The sequence below is a fragment of the Myotis yumanensis genome, unplaced genomic scaffold (genome assembly GCF_028538775.1).
Source record: "Myotis yumanensis isolate MYYU_CA2020_CCGP unplaced genomic scaffold, mMyoYum1.0.hap1 SCAF_3, whole genome shotgun sequence".
In the NCBI taxonomy this organism is placed as follows: domain Eukaryota; kingdom Metazoa; phylum Chordata; class Mammalia; order Chiroptera; family Vespertilionidae; genus Myotis; species Myotis yumanensis.
The window spans coordinates 39,643,415-39,660,961 of NW_027223754.1; the positions used below are offsets into that span (position 1 = coordinate 39,643,415).

Below are 17,547 nucleotides of genomic sequence, written 5' to 3' on the forward strand. Positions count from 1 at the left end.
CAACAGATGTTTGTTGAGTGAATAAACGAATGAAATGATTCTCTCGAAAAAGGTCAGCGAAATCTTGACTTTCAGCAAGGTGGTTTAAGAAAGAAAACATCACCCCCCCACCCCCGGATTATTACTAAATACTCTGTGCATTTGAAAGGAAACTCTGCAAAGTTGATTTTAGAGTTTTTTGAAGAAACTCTCAACCAAAAGCTCTCTGAAATGGAATGTCCATTTTTCTGTTCATCCCAATACCGTGTTTGACTAACGTGCATTTCAGCTTAGTGACTGAAAAGCAAGGGCACCCGGATCTTCCGCGAGTCCCCCGGGCCATGGATCCCACGGATCCCGCTCTGAGCTGGACAGGTCCAGGGCGCAGGGCTCCAGTCCCGGAGCCCGGGACCGGGACATGCGCCTGCCGCTTGTAGGACCGTAGGTCCTGGTCCTTGCGTCTGGCCCAGGCGCCGACCTCGGGACGGAGGGACTCAAGGATCGGCCGGACCCCAGGGCCGGCGAGAGGGCCCCGCGCAGGTGTCGGGCCTGTGTGCCCGGGGTGCTGGGGCCTGGAAGACCCGAGAGGGACGTATTGTTACACTGTAACGAGTCTGATTAACATGCTCCTGACACTTTCTCTTAGTTTCTTGGGCTCCTAGCAACAGCGCACAAAGGCGCGGGATTGTCCCGGGCTCCGCGGGGACACGGGGCAGCCTTTGATCTGCCACCATTACCGCGGGGCTGCGCGCCAGGCTCGCAGGCTCCGGGCGGCCCGCGCTGGGCACGGTCCCGGCCACCGGGCTCCCCGGCCCGCCCCGCTCTCCGCCCCGACGGCCGCTGCGCCCGGAACGACCACCGAGGGCGGTGCCGGCGGGCCCCCTGCTCTCCGTGTCCGTGCGCTGCGGCCTCGGGCCTCGGGGCGCAGGCGGCGGTGGCCGCGGACTCGGTGGGTCCCGGCCCCGCGGGCGCAGGTCCTTAGCCCGGGCTCGCCGGGCCCTTCCCGTCGGAAGCAGCAACAGAACTTTCAATAAGAAAAGAAAAGAAAAAAAGAAACTAAAAGGAAAGTAAGGGCCCGAGCAACAAATTTAAAATTTTTTGTAAAATTAAAAAAAAAATCTGTGGACGTCAGCCCCCTAGAGCTGAAACTGGGTTTGATCGGCTGCAAACCTCGACCACAAAAGGCGCTCACGATGATTTCGGTTCCTTCCATCACCGCCCTTTCTCCATGTCGTTGGCAATTCTCACTGATGCGGGAGGAAATATGCTGCCAAATAGTTGCTGGAATGTAAACAAACTTCCAACAACAAAAATCACCCGTCACCGCACAGCAAAAAGCTGCCCGATCCCGCCGCGCGGTATTTCAGGCACCAAGTTAGGTATTTGAAAGTAATTTACTTTCCATTTTGTTCGTCCTCTTACACTCCCCGACGCCCACCCCGATGTAGAATAAAGCCCGGAAAGAATAACTAAGGTTTTAACATTTAAATGTTGAGGTCAACTAATTACGTCCCCCCTAAACTGCTTGTGCAAACCTCGCGGGGGGAGGGGCTCTGGCTGGGAGGACAGGGCCCCGAGCCTGGGGCCCAAGCTCTGCGGTGACCGCCGGGCTCGGGGACCCTCGCCAGGATTAATGTGCACGAGATGCTGCTGACAATCTCAGAGCCTCTTTTGTACCGTCGATCGGTTGTCTTCCAAGAACTAGAGGTAAAAATAAAAACGCAAGACATTTAGCTTTCCAAGATAAATGGAAACCCTAAAAGTAGAATGTTCTTCAAGTTAAAAAAAAAAAAAAGTGTGTTTTCTTTTGTTTCACTTTTTAAGATATCGTTAGCAATTCAACGTCCCCAAAGAAAATCAGTTTTTCCGGCAGGCAAAACTATTGGGGGCAAAGGTGTTCATGATAATAATTGCACGTGTATTTTGGAAAAGGGGAAAACAACCCTACACTGTCTTTTCATTTGCCTAGCAAAATACGCCAGAAAACGAGTCCCTTTGAAATTCAAATCGGAGGTGGGAAGTCTTTCCTTCTCGAGGACACTTTTCCCAGCTGGTCCCTGAGGACAAGCCGGAAGGGCAGCCAGCGGTTGAACACTTGCAAATCCGAAGGGACCAGCTCCCAGATGCCCGGGAACTTCCCAACTTGTGCTTCGGGACAGTGCCTGACTCCACCGGAGTGTCCCTCACCGTTTCAATAAAACATGATTGTATTGATATAATCCTCTATACATTAAAATGAGGTTGTCACAGAGTGTCATTAAGACCTCAGTAAAACAATGAAGACATTATTGGGCACCCCCCTCAGGCAAGGTATTAGGGGAATAAAACAATCTACACCACACGGGTCCTATTGAGATTAATGAAAAAATTATGCAAAAAAAGGTCTCAATTTCATTTTCCTGTGACAGGGCTTTGCACACATACAGTCAGTCTTGCTTTGCACCTGATGATTTATTAAACTAATCTACAGTGATCACCACTGATGTTCTCAACTCAATCTTGTCCTGGCTCATTTTCTAAGTAATTGTTTCTCATTAGTTCTGATAATGTTTTAATAGTGTTGCCCATAATTTAGGCCCCACGAATTAATAACAGGGGGGTGATATGGCAAAGCGGTTTGTGATGAGCTACACAAAATATAAACAGGTATGTTTTTTAATGAATCAGATTTACTGCAAAGTCCTCTTTTTGTGGCCCATTCCTAGCACAGAGGAATTCGCCAGGTTGGGCATCGCCATCGCGTTAGGTGGGGTCAGTTCACCCAGTCCCTCACTACCTGTGATACCTGTGCCCCACCCCCAAAAGAGATGCAGGTGAGAAAACAGGAGATACCTTATCTCCCAGCATCTCCTTTTCCTGAAGTTTTATTCTTCAAGGAATGAGGCACAACAGGTGTGATGTCCGCCAAACCTTTCCAGAGCCCTCATTAGTCTCCGCTCAGAGTGGGCGCTTGGTCCAGATTTTTTGGCTCTAGTGGGTCCCAGCCTCTGACCCCACCATAACAGGACCAGGGGGTTAGAAGGAAGATGACAAATTTGATGCTTGGGGAGATTTACACAGCAAGGTGGCTTTGTTTGAACAAAGTGTAGCTTGAGATTAAGGGCGTGGTGGTTGTTCCAACATGGTTGGGGACTAGGAACCCGTGGGCCTGTTGGTGATGGGTGTGGAGGCCTTGCTGAGGGGATTGCTTTTCCCAAGATTCAAACGCCTTCACCCCCGCATCTAAGGCTCCTCACAGGGAGAGCTTGGCTCTCAGTGAGCTCCTGGCTTGAGGAGGCCCCTGGTAGGGTTTGGGGGTTGCCTGTGTAACTGGAGTAGAGACTAGAACATCTTGCGCTTTCATCCTGCCAGAGCCCGGAGGAGTCATCTGGACCAGCACAGAGGATAGGAAGGGCAGCTGGGTTGAAGTGGAGGGTTGCCTGTGGGGGAAGTATGAAGGAAGGTTTTTATTTTCCTCTTTTGCTTAAGACCAGTACTGCCTACGGTTTTAGCACCTGAGAGAGGGGTGTGTGTGTGTGTGTGTACATACGACAGGTCAGAATGAGAGGAGACCTTTGCCTTCTGAGCAGTCCTGTGTCTGTGTTCTGAGCAGAGGGGTCTGTCTGGATTACCCTTGTGCACACCTGGCTACCAGCCTAGGTGGGCACAATTGCAACAACAAGGTGAGCTCGGGGCTGCTCCTCCTGTAACTGCCGCCCACTGCTCCTGCCCGCAGTCTGAAGCCCAGTGTGGCTGGAGGCCATATTTCTCCTTGTAGCCCCCTTGCATGAGGAGAGGGCTATCTCCCACCTTCCTTTCCTGCTAACTCTGAAGCATCACAGAGGACCAAGGCGAAGGTGACAGTGCTCTCATGAGTGGGTGGAGGGGGTGCATCAAGGAGGGGAGATGCCCTGCCCAAGGCGGGCCAGGACTGCCAGGCACACGCCTTCTCGGTTTAAGAGCTGTCTCCAAGGATCCTATGCTTTGGGATATTAGTTGGTTTCTCAAGAACGTGTTTCCACAGAACCGTCCTGCTGGCTCAGGTTCCTCTGGTGTCCCCGGCAAAGCTGTTTGCCCCTTCCTGCTGAGCACTGGTGGGTGGGTGCTGCAGGATAACATGTGGGCCTCCTGGCTCTGCTTTGGTTCCATAGTGCCTTTCCTTGTGTATAACCTTCAATTCTACTCCCCTCTGGGCTTCCTGTTGGAATGGAAGAGGTAGAGGAAAAGTAGACCCCTGGTTGGGGTACACAGAAGGGGCCACATAGGCAATGAACAGAAAGGACAGAGGAGGAGGTGAAAAATGAAAATAAAAAAACAAACTGTTTTCTATTTACAAATTTAAATAAACAGAACAGCCTTCCCCGCGGTGTTTGTCTAAGAGTAGCAGCCTTGCTGCTGTGTAGGTCATGAAAAGGTTGGTGTAGAGTTTAAAACTTCCCATTCTGTTAATTTCTTAAAGAACAGTCGCCAGAGTCTCGGCACAAAAGCTCATGATTTAATGAGGAGCAGAAACAAAATCTCTGATTGTTGGTGTTTCAAATTTCATTGGCGTCCTCTGGCAAACACAAGTTGATCCTCCGCAGCTTCAATACCCTTTAGCCTTCAATATAAGAGCACATGCTGAATAGGGAAGAATGGCCGGTTGTTATGTTTATTTACCCTTCCTACAAGCTGGGTTAACCTCTTCAAAACAGCTTTACTAAGCCCGTTAACCACACCACCCATCTGACCCGCAGCCGCATCTCTAATGTGATGCAAATCTCGCCGGGCACCATGTGCACCAGCTCAGAGCATTGTGTCTTCGCAGAGGCTACAAGTTTATTGCTGAGGGGCCTGTCCCGGCCATACATTTACAGGGGAAATGGCCTCAATGGCAAACAGTTAAATGGGAAATAAAGGGGATAGATGGATGGGCTTGTGTTTCTTCGCATTTATTTTTTAATTGCTGGTAACTGTTGACCTGGGATGCGGGCTTTCTTAGTCATCACTTAGTGGTTCGAGGATTATGGATGTTTCATTTTGGGGGGTGGAGCTTAACAGTCATCGGTTTTGAAGGTGTATTTTTAGAGATATTGATATAAACCAAGATGATAATCAGCTTTTCTATGCTATCTCTGTTGTTTTTATCAGATTTCTAGTGAAATGAACACAACCCCTTCCTGTAGTTATTATTTTTTAAAAGCCTGGCCCTTCTTAAAATTACTTCTGGGGTCAAGTGAACAAATGAACACTGTGGGGAACATCGAAGGTGAGGGTGGTGAAGGGAGTACACCTATTTGGGCAAGACCTGTTTCATTAAAGATCTAACTTCCCCTCCCAGCCCACCTTTCCCTACTATTTTATCTCCTTGTGAAATAATGAGTCCATAGCTATATCACATTAATGAACAATAAAACCATAAGCTTGGAACCAAAAAGAAGAAGGTTCATTTTTAGAGGAATAACTGGCCAGTGAGATAACGACAACCACGAGAAATTGTGATTAACATGAACTGTAAGTGGAGAAAGGTTCCAATCTGGCATACTAACAAGTTGCTTTGAGTATTATGGTCTGTCTTTAAGAAACCTACTGTATATGTTCCGCCCACCTGATGAGAGCTTGATTTAGCAGATCATTTTTCCTTGATGGATGTGGCAAGCGTAACAATGTTCTGGGCCTGCTTCAGTAATGGCATGTCGATCATACTCCCTCGGAAAGTAAAGGCTCCCTGGAAAACAGAGCATACAAACTTCCTGAAAGAAAGCTCGGAAATTATAGGCTTCCTTTAGGCACAAGAACATTTCAGATTCCACCTGAATTATACTGACTTTCCAACCCAACTTTTGAGAAAGCCAAAGTAAATTACAGGGGAAAGATTTTTTTTTTCCTTCTAAAGAGGAAAAAAAATCTTTTAGCATTTTAATGGAGTGGAAAAACATCAGACACAGGGTATTGGAAACTGTTCATTTAACTCTTGAAATCAAGCAGGAAACAACTGTGGAAGGAAAAGGTAAATACTTCCTTTATAGGTTTTGAAATATTGTATAGAACTTTAAAAACAGTAAAGCGCTCTGACAACTGATCACTATTTGAAAAATAAATGTATGATCAGGTTAACCTGCTTCTTGCTATAACATAATTGAAGGGTAACACTATCAGGGGATGAGAAAATGTAAGGTAGGATTGTACTGAGTAAAAAGAGATTCCTCTGTTGGTATACATTTGCAGGACAGGATTTGAATGACAAGGGACATGAGCCTATAACCGAAGAATCACAGGTCGGTTGAATGGCAAGACTGGAAGGAATCTCTGGGTCTGATTTATCCCCGTTTTACAGATTCATTTTTGAAAACCTTCTGAAAATACTTATTGAATGCATCATGTGATCTAGTTCCTGTTCTAGAGGATGAAACATGTCAAGGTGATTAGGAAATGTTAGAGCAGGGGCTAATACTTGGATCTCAGAACTTCAAGCCTTCATCACAGACCCCCCCATTAACAAGGTAGTTCTTAGTGCATCAGAAAAAGAAAAACTTAATGGGCAGAAGGCAGTATGCCCAAAATATAAATTAATGTCTGGATATTTATGTTCTTTTAATCACTTCTTTTTGCTGTATGCAATCATAACTCTTCATCTTAATTCATGGCAAGGATGCTGGTGTGAGTGGAAAACAGAGATCTTTTGAGACTTGGAAGTGGACTAGAAAGTCAATCCTAGCTGATTGATTGCATATATTGCCATCTACTTCTGGATTTCACAAGTAACTACCTGTCAATGGTCAATGCTGTCCTTATTCAGGGCTTCCTGGATGGGTCTCCTGGGCTCTCTAGAAACCCTCATGTCCCACAATTACATCGAGTTCTACATAGGATGGAGGTAAAATAAAATTGTCAGGGAATCCTTAGCAGTGACTTCAGAATTTATCTTTCAATCAACAGAGAGGCTTAAAAGCCACTAGGATTAGAATTTTCACCAGGACTGTCATGAGCCACAAACAATGTTTCAGTCAATGACCAAGACCACATATATGACAGTGGTGCCCTAAGATTATAAGGAAGCTGAAACATTCCTATCGCCTAGTGATGTCATAGCCATTGTAATACCATAGTGCAACACATTACAGTTGCCTACAGTATCCAGCACAGTAATATGCTGGACAGGTTTGTAGGCTATACCTCATAGCCTAGGGGTGTAGTAGGCTATACCCTCTAAGTGCTCTCTATGGTATTCGCACAACAATGAAAGAGCTGAATGACGTACTTCTCAGAAGGTATCCTAATAGTTAAGTGACAGCATGGTTGTATTGCTTAACCTTCCCAGCCCTGAAATGATAAATCTGATTCATATGAACACCTGCATGGACTAAAATCCGTCATCTCTTACCCTCTTATTTTTACCATTTATACCCCCAGGTTGGCCTGTGACTAATTTCATTCAGCCTAGAACTAATTTTGGTCAGCTCTGGGACTATGATGAATTTTATGAATTTGGTAGAAGTTCCAAGGATGTTCCGTGCATTAGCAGGAGACGTGAAATCAGGGTGTGAGTCTCATGCTGTTTTACAAGGCAATAGTCTAGTCTCCTTATTGGAGTAAATGTTGAAGACCAAAGGCCTCCTGGTGACCCGCCCACCGAGTGGATTGCGGCCCTGTAAAACAGCACATCTGTCCTGCCAAGGCTGACATAACGGGCTGGCGAGATGACATGAGCATAGATGCACATGAAATCAAAACAATGCACAGAGAATCAAAATGACGGCGTTGGGTCTATGCCACGCTCCCTGAATCTGCTCCGGGTTCCACGTGCATATCAAAGAGGCAGAATATTCCATGGAGTGTTTTAAGACAGAAGACACCATTTCTTGTTTCTATGGTGGCAGATTTTGCTTAACTTCCTTTATGAAGCTCAAGCTGGAAAACAAAATTCAACCTATTTGTTTCCTTCATCTCAGCAAACTGAGGATTTTAGGGTTAAGAATTAGACGCCCACCATGAATATTCCCCTGCTTTCACATATCAACCAACAATATGGGTTGGTTTTTTTAACATATGGATCTACCTGAGAAATGTGACTGGGCTGTTGGTCAGGATTTAGAAAAACAGTTGGTCAAAAGCTGCTTGGATTTGTAGGGAGGGTTGGAAACATTCCTTAATAAATGGTTACAGGTAATTTGTTTCATAGCCCCGTGCATTCTGGAGAAAGTGGCACACATACCATTTGCAAAGTAAAGGAACTTCCATCAGCATGAAGATTCAGGCTGTCATTTGGCTTAAACAGTAACTCACTCATGGTTCAAGACCTTAAGAACCACGACTAGAACAATAATAATAATTTTTTGAGCATTGCTAGCCTAGCACTGGACACATGTTACTTCATGTAATGCTCGTAACAACAGTGTGAGACAGATACTATTACCCATCCCCATTATCAATATTTTTTTCTATTTCTTTTTAATTGTGGTAAAAACATAACCTAAAATTTACCATTTTAACCGTTTTTAAGTGTACAGGTCAGTAGTATTAAGCATATTCACATTGCTGTGTAACCGATTTCCAGAACTTTTTCATCTTGCAAAAGTAACACTTGGTCAGTTCCTATTAAACAACTACTCCCCAGGTCTCCTTCCCTAGCCTCTAGCAATCACCATTCTGCTTTCCGGTTCTTTGAATTTCTATTCATCCCCATTTTATTGCTGAGGAAGCTGAGGCACTAAGAATTGAAGGAACTTGTACCTGTCTGCCCTCTAGCTAGTGGATGCAGAAGTGGGAAAATCCTGGCCCTCTCTGATGAGAAGCAGGTGTCCCTGGTTTACACCTGGGCTTGTCGACTGAGAAGTGTTCCCTGACCACCTGATCAGAATCACCAAAGGGGGAGGGCCGCTGGTTAAAATGCAGATTCTCAGGCTGGACCCCATATGGTTTGATGCAGAAGGCCTGTGGGTTGGCAGGAATTCTCTGATGATTCTAATGTACGTTGGAGTTTGAGAAGTTCTGTGTTAGGTCCCCCGGGTAGAAATGGTTAGGCCGGCTTTGAAATGGATACAGCTCCATCCCTGCCCTCAAGTTGCTTACAGTTTGCTGGGGGAGACAGGGAAGAAAGAAGCAGGTACAATATAATGCAATAGAATGAGAGGAAGAGCCAGTGTGATGAGCCCGGAGCGATTGAAACGGCTGCCCTGCCCAATCAGGATCGTGCCGCCGGTTGCACAGTTCACTTAGATAGGATGCCGCGCACCTACGGCACGCAGGCAATCCCCGTCAGAGTGGCCATGGAGCTCCTTGCGCAATGGGTTTTTATTCCACAATCACCTATTGAGTTACTTGTGAAAAATGACTGACCCACTGCTTTGGCACATTTTACGACACACAAGCCTGTGGTTTCAGTCTCCCGGATGTGAAGGGCGGTATCACCTTAGCCAGCGGTTCTCAACCTGGGGGGTCGCGACCCCTTTGGCGGTTGAATGACCCTTTCACAGGGGTCGCTTAAGACCATCCTGCATATCAGATATTTACATTACGATTCATAACAGTAGCAACATTACAGTTATGAAGTAGCAACGAAAATAATTTTGTGGTTGGGTCACAACATGAGGAACTGTATTTAAAGGGCCAGAAGGTTGAGAACCACTGCCTTAGAATGAGCCTGGTGGCAAGTTAGGCATTGAAATCACGTCAACATTATCAGACCCTGAGGTTTTTCATGGCAGGGAGAATCTGACTTGTAATTTGATGGCAAAAGTATTGATGGTGGTGTTGACGACAATAGTAAACATATGTACGGGAAATATTCATATTTTGCATTTCTGGCACTTAGTACCTGAGATATTTTTCCTTAGAGTACTCAAAGAATAATTTTTTAGAAACCATAATTTGATCTAATGCTTTCAAATAACTTTTTTGGGCATTCTGGGAGTTCTCTCTGGCACTTTCCAATGACAGAGTTGCTGCACTTCACTGTGAGGGGGATTTCTCTGCCGGCTTTACTGATAGCATTTGAGCACAGCTGTTATAGTCCCTCTTTTTCGGGGTGACACTCTTCCTCTGCGACACTAAGTCTTACACCCAGCAAATTTACCTCACAACAGGTCCCAGGGAATTCCTAAAACTATCCGTCAGCATCAGCCATTATCAAATTTCTCTACAAGGTCTTGGTTGTGTCTCTACCTGCTAAATCCTCCCAGCCCAGCCACGACCTCCTGCAATACAGCTTCCATACGCATGGAGCCACCTGCTCCGTGACGCTCCTCACAGTGGGTGTGTCATTCTCACTCTTCTTTCTTTCCAATTTTTGCAACTTATCCACTTGCAGAGTCCTTGGTCAGGTCCTCGTATGGCCGGGTCCCCTCACAATTTGGTTATGACGCTCCTTTAAAGGATGTGAGTTGGGTTGCCTGTTACTCAAAGCTCAGTGGCTAAGCTGCCCGGCTCCCGGGCTGGTGAGAGATCTCACTGGGAGAGTGCTGGACGCTTAACAGGGGAGCCGCCCCTTCCTAATTGGGATCATGCTGTAATTTTTATAAAACATCAGGTCGGATCTCCATTTGCTTAAACCTTGTTTTGGCTCCCTTTGGACTTACAGAATCAAATGCAATGCTCCCCTGACCAGGGCAGGCCCTGCCTCTGCTCTCGGCCTCCGTCTCCTGCCAGTCCAGCAACCAGCAACACACACACACACACACACACACCCCTTGGTATCTCTCGCACACACTGTCCTCTGCTCTGAAGGCCCTTTCCATGTCTATATGGCAAATTTCTTGTGCTTCAAGGCACAGAAATATCACAAGCATTTCTAGACTTCCCTGTAGGGCTAATCCCTTGCCTCCTTTTCCTTAGGCAGTCTCCCTTTATAGCCTCTGGCACACTCCTTTGTAATTACCTGTTTACATTGTTATCTTTCTCACTTTCTCTTGAGGGCAGGGGTCCAGTCTCCTATTTCTTTGAATTTACAGAACCTAGTACTCAAAACATAGTTCAGAGTGGAGTCTGGCTCTTTAGTGGGGCCGGAGTGGGGTGACTGGGTGGGCCATGGCCTGGAAAGACGGAATTTATCCTATGTTTCTCTTTTCCTTATCTGCTGGCACCTTTCCGTACCACTCAATCTTTCCCTGGTCTCATAATACTCACTAGTCAGTTGGCTCATATTTGCTGAGCCTCCAGGAGACACAGTGTCTAACCTCAACAAATGTGATGCTGGGTTGGGGTCAGGTTAGCTCATGCAAATGACTTAAAAGTTAAAATGCAAGTGAGTATGTTATATTCGTGGTGCAAAGACAAAGAGAAGGAGCCATCGAAACAGGGATGGTTTGGCCAGCGAAGGGCTTCGAGGAACAGGTACTTTTAAAGTCAGGTGTAGAGGGTCAGGGATGCCAAATGAAGGTCAAGAGAGGGGTGGGGGAGATGAGAGTGGGGTTGGCTTTGTCTGTGTCCCTCAAGAGTCCCATGCGCTTCTGGTTGTCAGTGACTCAACAGAGCAAGCAAAACGAAGGACCACAGTGTGAGACGCAGGACCTTCCTATCTATGGCTCTGTCTGTGGGTGAAGGGTTTTCTCTGGGGCCTGGGGAAAGGGAGCCCAAACTAGCCCGAATTGAAGCAATCTGAACACAGACAACATTTTAAAATATTGGTTTTGCTTCTCATCAGCTGCTTGACTATCTGTATGACAAAGCACAGCACGTAAGACAGTCTCTGCTGGATGAAGCAGGACTGGGGACCCCCTGGATCCCTTTGCTCCTGCTGTACCCCCAGTGGGCCCAGACTGGCTCCTTCCTGGGCCCTAAGGAGAGGAAGTTGAACCACCTGTTTCCTTTCCTTTATTCTGGGCACTTGCCCTCTGTCCAGGGGTGGTCTGGGTACCCAACAATGGGAACGCTAAGAGCTGGCGCTGCCCAGCTCAGCCTTGCTGCTGAGTGAGACCATCATGGATGGACTGACACCCCCCCACCCCCCAGCCCACCCCACAAACACAGATGGCTCTCTGGTGCCAGGAGAGGGGTTGGGAGTGGGTGGAGGATGTTTATTCTTCCTTGAGGAGGAATATCAAGATTCAGCAACTGTGGTTTATACACTACAAGCTATACCCCCAGTAAGCCCTAGAATATTCCTTTCCAAGCTAAAAACAGGATGGGTGCAATCTTATTAGAAGACCCATTACCAAAAAAAGAGGGTTCATCTGATGGTACTTTACACTTTTACAAAATATTTTCAAAGACATTCTCTCACTTGTAGTAGGGAAGGCATGCTTGTTTCTGATTAATAGATGCAAAAACTGAGGTGCAGTATTAATTTTTTTAAAAGAACGTGTGAGAAGGAGAGGACTAGAACCTAAGGCTTTTTATCCAAAATCTCAAACTCTTCCCACTAATATATATATATATCTCAAAGTATAGCTTTAAATGGTGGTACCTGTGGTTATAAACAAATTTTTTTATATATAATCATATAAAGTATACTATATACTGTAAAATTTTATTTTGATGTGATTTATAAAAAATAACCAGCATATGTAAATGACTATTTCAGAGATATTACTTAGGATGAAACTGAAAAAAATCATGATATATAGGTAAGGTACAGATAAGTAAATATGTGAAAATACAGTTCTAATAACTGAATTGGGAACTACTAAAATATAACATGCTTCTACCCTGAGTTTCCATTTGAAAGCTCTTACTGTAATTATTTTGATATGAGAAATGCCAAAGGATATTTTCAGTGGGAAAAAGCTTAATTATAAATATGTGAATGACATCTTCCTGAAAAGAAACCCAAAACATTTATAAGGAGGATTAAAGACAGTGACATTTCATCCTTCTATATGCTTCTGAATATCGGAATAAACATCTTTTAAAATTGCCAGGACGAGAGTAAAAGGATATTATTGAAGACTTGGGAAATAGAGAACATTTTTTAAACACTTTAAATTGTGGTGATAATTTGATAGGTATTTTAATACTGTTCAGAGTGAACATTCAATACTATTTACATCTATGGTCAGAGGATTTACAGATGCTAATGTAGCTCTGCATGGAATTTCTGAAAGTTCTACCGAAGCCATTCCACATGGACAATAACCCACATTGGGCTGATATCTCCTTACTACTGGCACGGCCATCCTGACAGATGACTCTCCATGGCTTTTGAAGGGGAAGCCTTTCAAATGACTCATAAGAATAAAACAGTTGGAATATCTGAAGGGGCTAGTTTCGTACCTGATTGGGAGATGCAGTGACAATTCAGGCCTGTTGAACTGCTTGGGATGGTGCTTTCTGCCCCTGCCTAGGAGCGCAGCCTCAGGGGGTGTGAGGTGCGGGGGATCCTGCATCCTGGGCAGCCTATGGAATTTATTTCCCAAGTTCTGAAAGGTGGAAAAGCCTGGAGAAGCTCCCTTTCATCCCTCCCATCCTTTCCCCTGTGCCTCTCCGGCTGTAAAAAAGCGCACAAACCATCAATGGAGACCTGAAAGGATGGCCGAGTCAGCTCCTGGCAGCCCTCCTGCCGGGTCAGTGCTGGCCTCAGGGCACCCGGGGCCACCGGCCAAGCAGCCCCTCTGTGACTTCCCACCAAACAGAAACAGGCAACTGCAGGATGAGCACATTCTGAGCTGGTATTCAGTGACTGCTGCTGAGACAAGGACACCCCAAAACCTGGAGAGAAAGGGACTTGCTTCTCTGGGCCCTCCCGTTTGAGGCACCTTGATGCAGAGGTTAGGAATATGGGCTTCTGGGTCAGCTACACCTGAAATGGAATCCAGGCTCTTTCTTTTGCTGTGTGTGATCCACAGCAAATAATGCTACGTTTCTGAGCCTCCGTTTCTTCATTTGACACAACATCAGTATTTGAAAGCAAATATACTTAATCGAATTTAAAAACTCAGACTGTCAGCTGGAGGAGGGAGTGGAACAACGGGGAAGGAAGGACAGAGTTTTCAGTGGAGGCTGAACAGGACAAGGAAGTCCTAGCAAAGACAAGTGCCCGCCCGATGGGTTTGTAAAAAAGGAGGAAATTCCTGGAATGTGGCTAGTGGGTAGATGTAAAATGAATAGACATCATTAACATTTTGCTTTTTAGAAAGGAATGATTTAGCTTTAACTCTACATAGAAAATGGAAACAGTGCATTAGTGAGATTGATTTGGGACTTTACCAACAGCTTTAGGAAGTTGGAGGAGGAAAAAAGCAGAAGACTTGGAAAATGAATTTGGCAGGGCAGGTGGAGGTGGCTGAACCATAGGGAGGAGAGATGAGGTGAATGTCTTAGTCAATTATCTTCATTCTAGAGGCCTGGTGCACGAAGTTCATGCGCAGGTACAGTCTCTAGGCCTAGCCTGAGATCAGGGCCATCTTCCCCCGCTGCCTGCAGCCAGCCCCACCCCCTGACACCACCCACCTCCAGCTCCCCATTTGCCATCAGGTGATTGGAGCCTGCTGGCTGGGGGGAGGAACCAAGAGGTCGGCCATTCCACCCACTTGCCAGCCCTGCCCTGCCACGGGTTGCCCTCTGTGTGTGGGGCAACTGGTGGGGCGGGGGCCTTGGCCTGGTGCCACCCAAGTCCCCCGCCACCCACCCCTGGATCCCCATTCACCATTGGGCAATTGGAACCTGCTGGCCAGGGAAAGGGACCGAGAGGTGGTCAGTGCACCTCATATGACTGGTTGAGCAGACGTTCTGGTCATTTTGTCGTTAGGGTCCATTTGCATATTACCCTTTTATTATATAGGATTTGACCAGTCCAGAGTCCTCTACTGCCCAGATGGAGGGTCTCAGTGAACCAGAGCCATCCTTACTTCACAAATAGATAGGGAAGACCAAAGGTGCTTCCGCTTTTTAAAATTCTTTTCAGAGCTCACAAAATGTAGGCAGCAAGGTTTATCTTTAAAAATTTTTAGGCAGAATGATCAGACAGAAATAGAGAAGTCTTTGTTTTAAATATCTTTAAATCTGGAAAAATCAAGCCAAGTTTATCCTGTGGAAAGCTACCTACTGAAGTGAAACAATTGGATTTATAAACATATTGCAAAACCTAAAGGAGCTTCCACATTTTCTAGCAAAGTATACATCATGCTTAATTTTCTGTTTTTTAATTGGTTTATTGAGGTATAATTTGCATACCATAAGATTCACCATTGTTAAGTGTATATAATTCATTGAATTTTTAGTAGTTATCTAGAGTTCTACAACTATCACTTCCCTCCCGGATTTTCTTTTAAATTAGAAATTTCATCTGAAAAGATTTTTATTTAACAAATAGTACGTAAATATTTTAAATTTAATTTAGAATATTTCATGTCAATTTAAGCTGGTATTGCCTATGAGAAAAGCAGAGAATGAAGGCCATTTTATAGCAGCTTGCTGCTAAGACCATTAATGTTAAACTTCTATTTTATACACCTTAGACCAGTGATGGCAAACCTTTTGAGCTCAGCGTGTCAGCATTTTGAAAAACCCTAACTTAACTCTGATGCCGTGTCACATATGGAAATTTTTTGATATTTGCAACCGTAGTAAAATAAAGATTTATATTTTTGATATTTATTTTATATATTTAAATGCAATTTAACAAAGAAAAATCAACCAAAAACATGAGTTCGCGTGTCACCTCTGACATGCGTGTCATAGGTTCGCCATCATGGCCTTAGACTATTCTTTCTTGGGAAAACACATCTAAATGAACAAATATTAACTTTAAGGCACTTTAAAGGATTTACTAATATACAACTAACTGATAACAATAATGGATGGAATAAATGGTAACAATTTTTTTCTTTGGGTTTTTCTAGAAGGAAACAAAAAGTCAGTATCATATATTCTATAAGTACAATGAATAATTCTTTTTAGCACTGTCATAAATTTTGAAACCAGTTATCTAACTAGTATTTACTAAATATATACTGTGTACCTATTTCTGTCCAAGATGCTGCAGGAAGGTAATTGATACAGAAGAGAGAATTCTTTACTCTTTAGGGTAGTGGTGAGAATCCCCTCTCCCTTTTTTTCATTGGGGTCCACTAACCTAAACAGGGAAAAAAAGAATTCTAGAAAATCTTGATTTATATATTTTAATAAAATTTCATTTACCTGCTTTTAATATTAAAAAGAATTTTAAAATTTTAAATAAATTCAACAAAAATTAAAAGAATGCTCTAAACTCTATTAAATTTAGTTAAAGGAGAGGAGGCAAGGGATGGTGGTGGGGGTATAGTGGTGATGTCATGAGAAAGAACAATATAAAGAAAAGGAGGAAACAAAAAAGAATTCTTGGAGAGGAAGACAAGGGAGGAACAGGAGACACACATAGAAATACACATACACTAGTGGAGTCATACATACTAAGAGGGAGCAATACTGTAAAAGGAAAAGAGACAGAAAGATGTCCAAGGAATAAAGCCATCCTTTCGTGGTCCTCATTTAGGTCTTGCTATTAAAGGCACTGAAAGCCACGGTGTGTCTGTGCAACCACAGGTGTAACTGAGAACTGACTTGGGGAACCTGCCCTTTGAGGAGGTGAAACAAAGGCGGGGACTAGCTATGGCCTCATTGCCTGAGGCTCGCAGTCTACCTTGGGGGGCTGGACAACTGATGACTAATGAAACAGAACGGGGTTTGCAGTGATCAGAGCTGAGAGATCTTTCTGGGGTCCGGCGGGGGGCAAGCACAGGACAGAATTGGGAGGGAGGGAGCCATGTGGGAAATCATGGCTGGGAAGGCAGATACCCTGTGTTCTTTCTTGCCTCATCAGAATTTTTGCTCATGCCCCCCCATCCTCCCCCCCACACAAAAAGTACATGACTAAGAAAAGCATGCTAATCTGAACTAACTGAATTCACATTTTGTTTTTGTGACCAAATATTTTTAAGGTTCTATCTAGTTTTGGTCATTAACATGGGGACTCGCTGTGACCCAAGTGAAACGGCATTTATGCTAACTATGTTCATATCTTTATCTACAAAGTGAGCCCAGAATTCTGGTTGGGGCTCTACCATCTCCTTGGCTGTGAGTGACCTGGGGCAACTTCCAAACCCTTGTTGGGTCTTGAAGTATTAAGCTGCAAACAGAAGGGATTTGACTAGAAAATTTCTGAGATTTTATCCAACTAAAAAAATTACTCTTTCTAATTGAAGCTGAGTGGGGGGAAAATCCTGAAAAGTATAAACAAGAATAAAATTATTTTGATTAAAATATACTTAAGAATGTGTTCTGAATTAAGGATGAAGCAAACAACTTTAAAAGTTATCAGATTTAACCTACACACAAAATATCTTATCCTCGAATACAGAAACAGCCGTTTGTCACTAAAAGTATGTGAAATAGGATATGATCAGCACTGGAATTGTGTCACATTGCTTTAAATGTTTACAAACCTGCAAAATTTGTTGTTAATCAAATTAACCTTAAAGTCACCATGGGCAGACTCTCAGCTTGTCTAAGAATTTGAATTTTTCAAGTCCAAATTATGGCATATAGTTCTAAAAATATTAAATGAATAAGAGGTAAAGGGAGACTCGCATGAGTAAGAATCTCAAAGATAGAGTTATGTCCCTTCACCTTTCATTTTCACAGGAAATCACTCCATTTGGATTTTAGTATTCCTGCTTCCAAATAAAGAGGAGAAGG

General features: G+C 44.4%; 1 protein-coding gene and 1 long non-coding RNA gene across 8 annotated transcripts in view; one reads left to right on the plus strand and one right to left on the minus strand.

Moving 5' to 3' along the window:
* Positions 1–17,547, plus strand: part of LOC139006107 (uncharacterized) — a 101,751-nt gene that overhangs the window by 45,248 nt on the left and 38,956 nt on the right. The window lies entirely within an intron of this gene.
* The window catches only part of CLYBL (citramalyl-CoA lyase), a 231,878-nt gene that overhangs the window by 11,438 nt on the left and 202,893 nt on the right, over positions 1–17,547 (minus strand). For 4 of the 7 annotated variants that reach the window (XM_070408654.1, XM_070408656.1, XM_070408650.1 and 1 more), the window contains 2 exons: positions 5,546–5,665; positions 4,432–4,558 (listed from right to left, as the gene is read on the minus strand). In XM_070408654.1, the coding sequence (XP_070264755.1) occupies positions 5,570–5,665 (96 nt within the window). In that variant the 3' untranslated portion in view covers positions 4,432–4,558; positions 5,546–5,569. Of the gene's footprint in view, positions 1–1,369; positions 1,681–4,431; positions 4,579–5,545; positions 5,666–17,547 lie in introns of those variants that run through there. The other 3 variants (XM_070408652.1, XM_070408651.1, XM_070408653.1) reach the window with 3 other exon arrangements.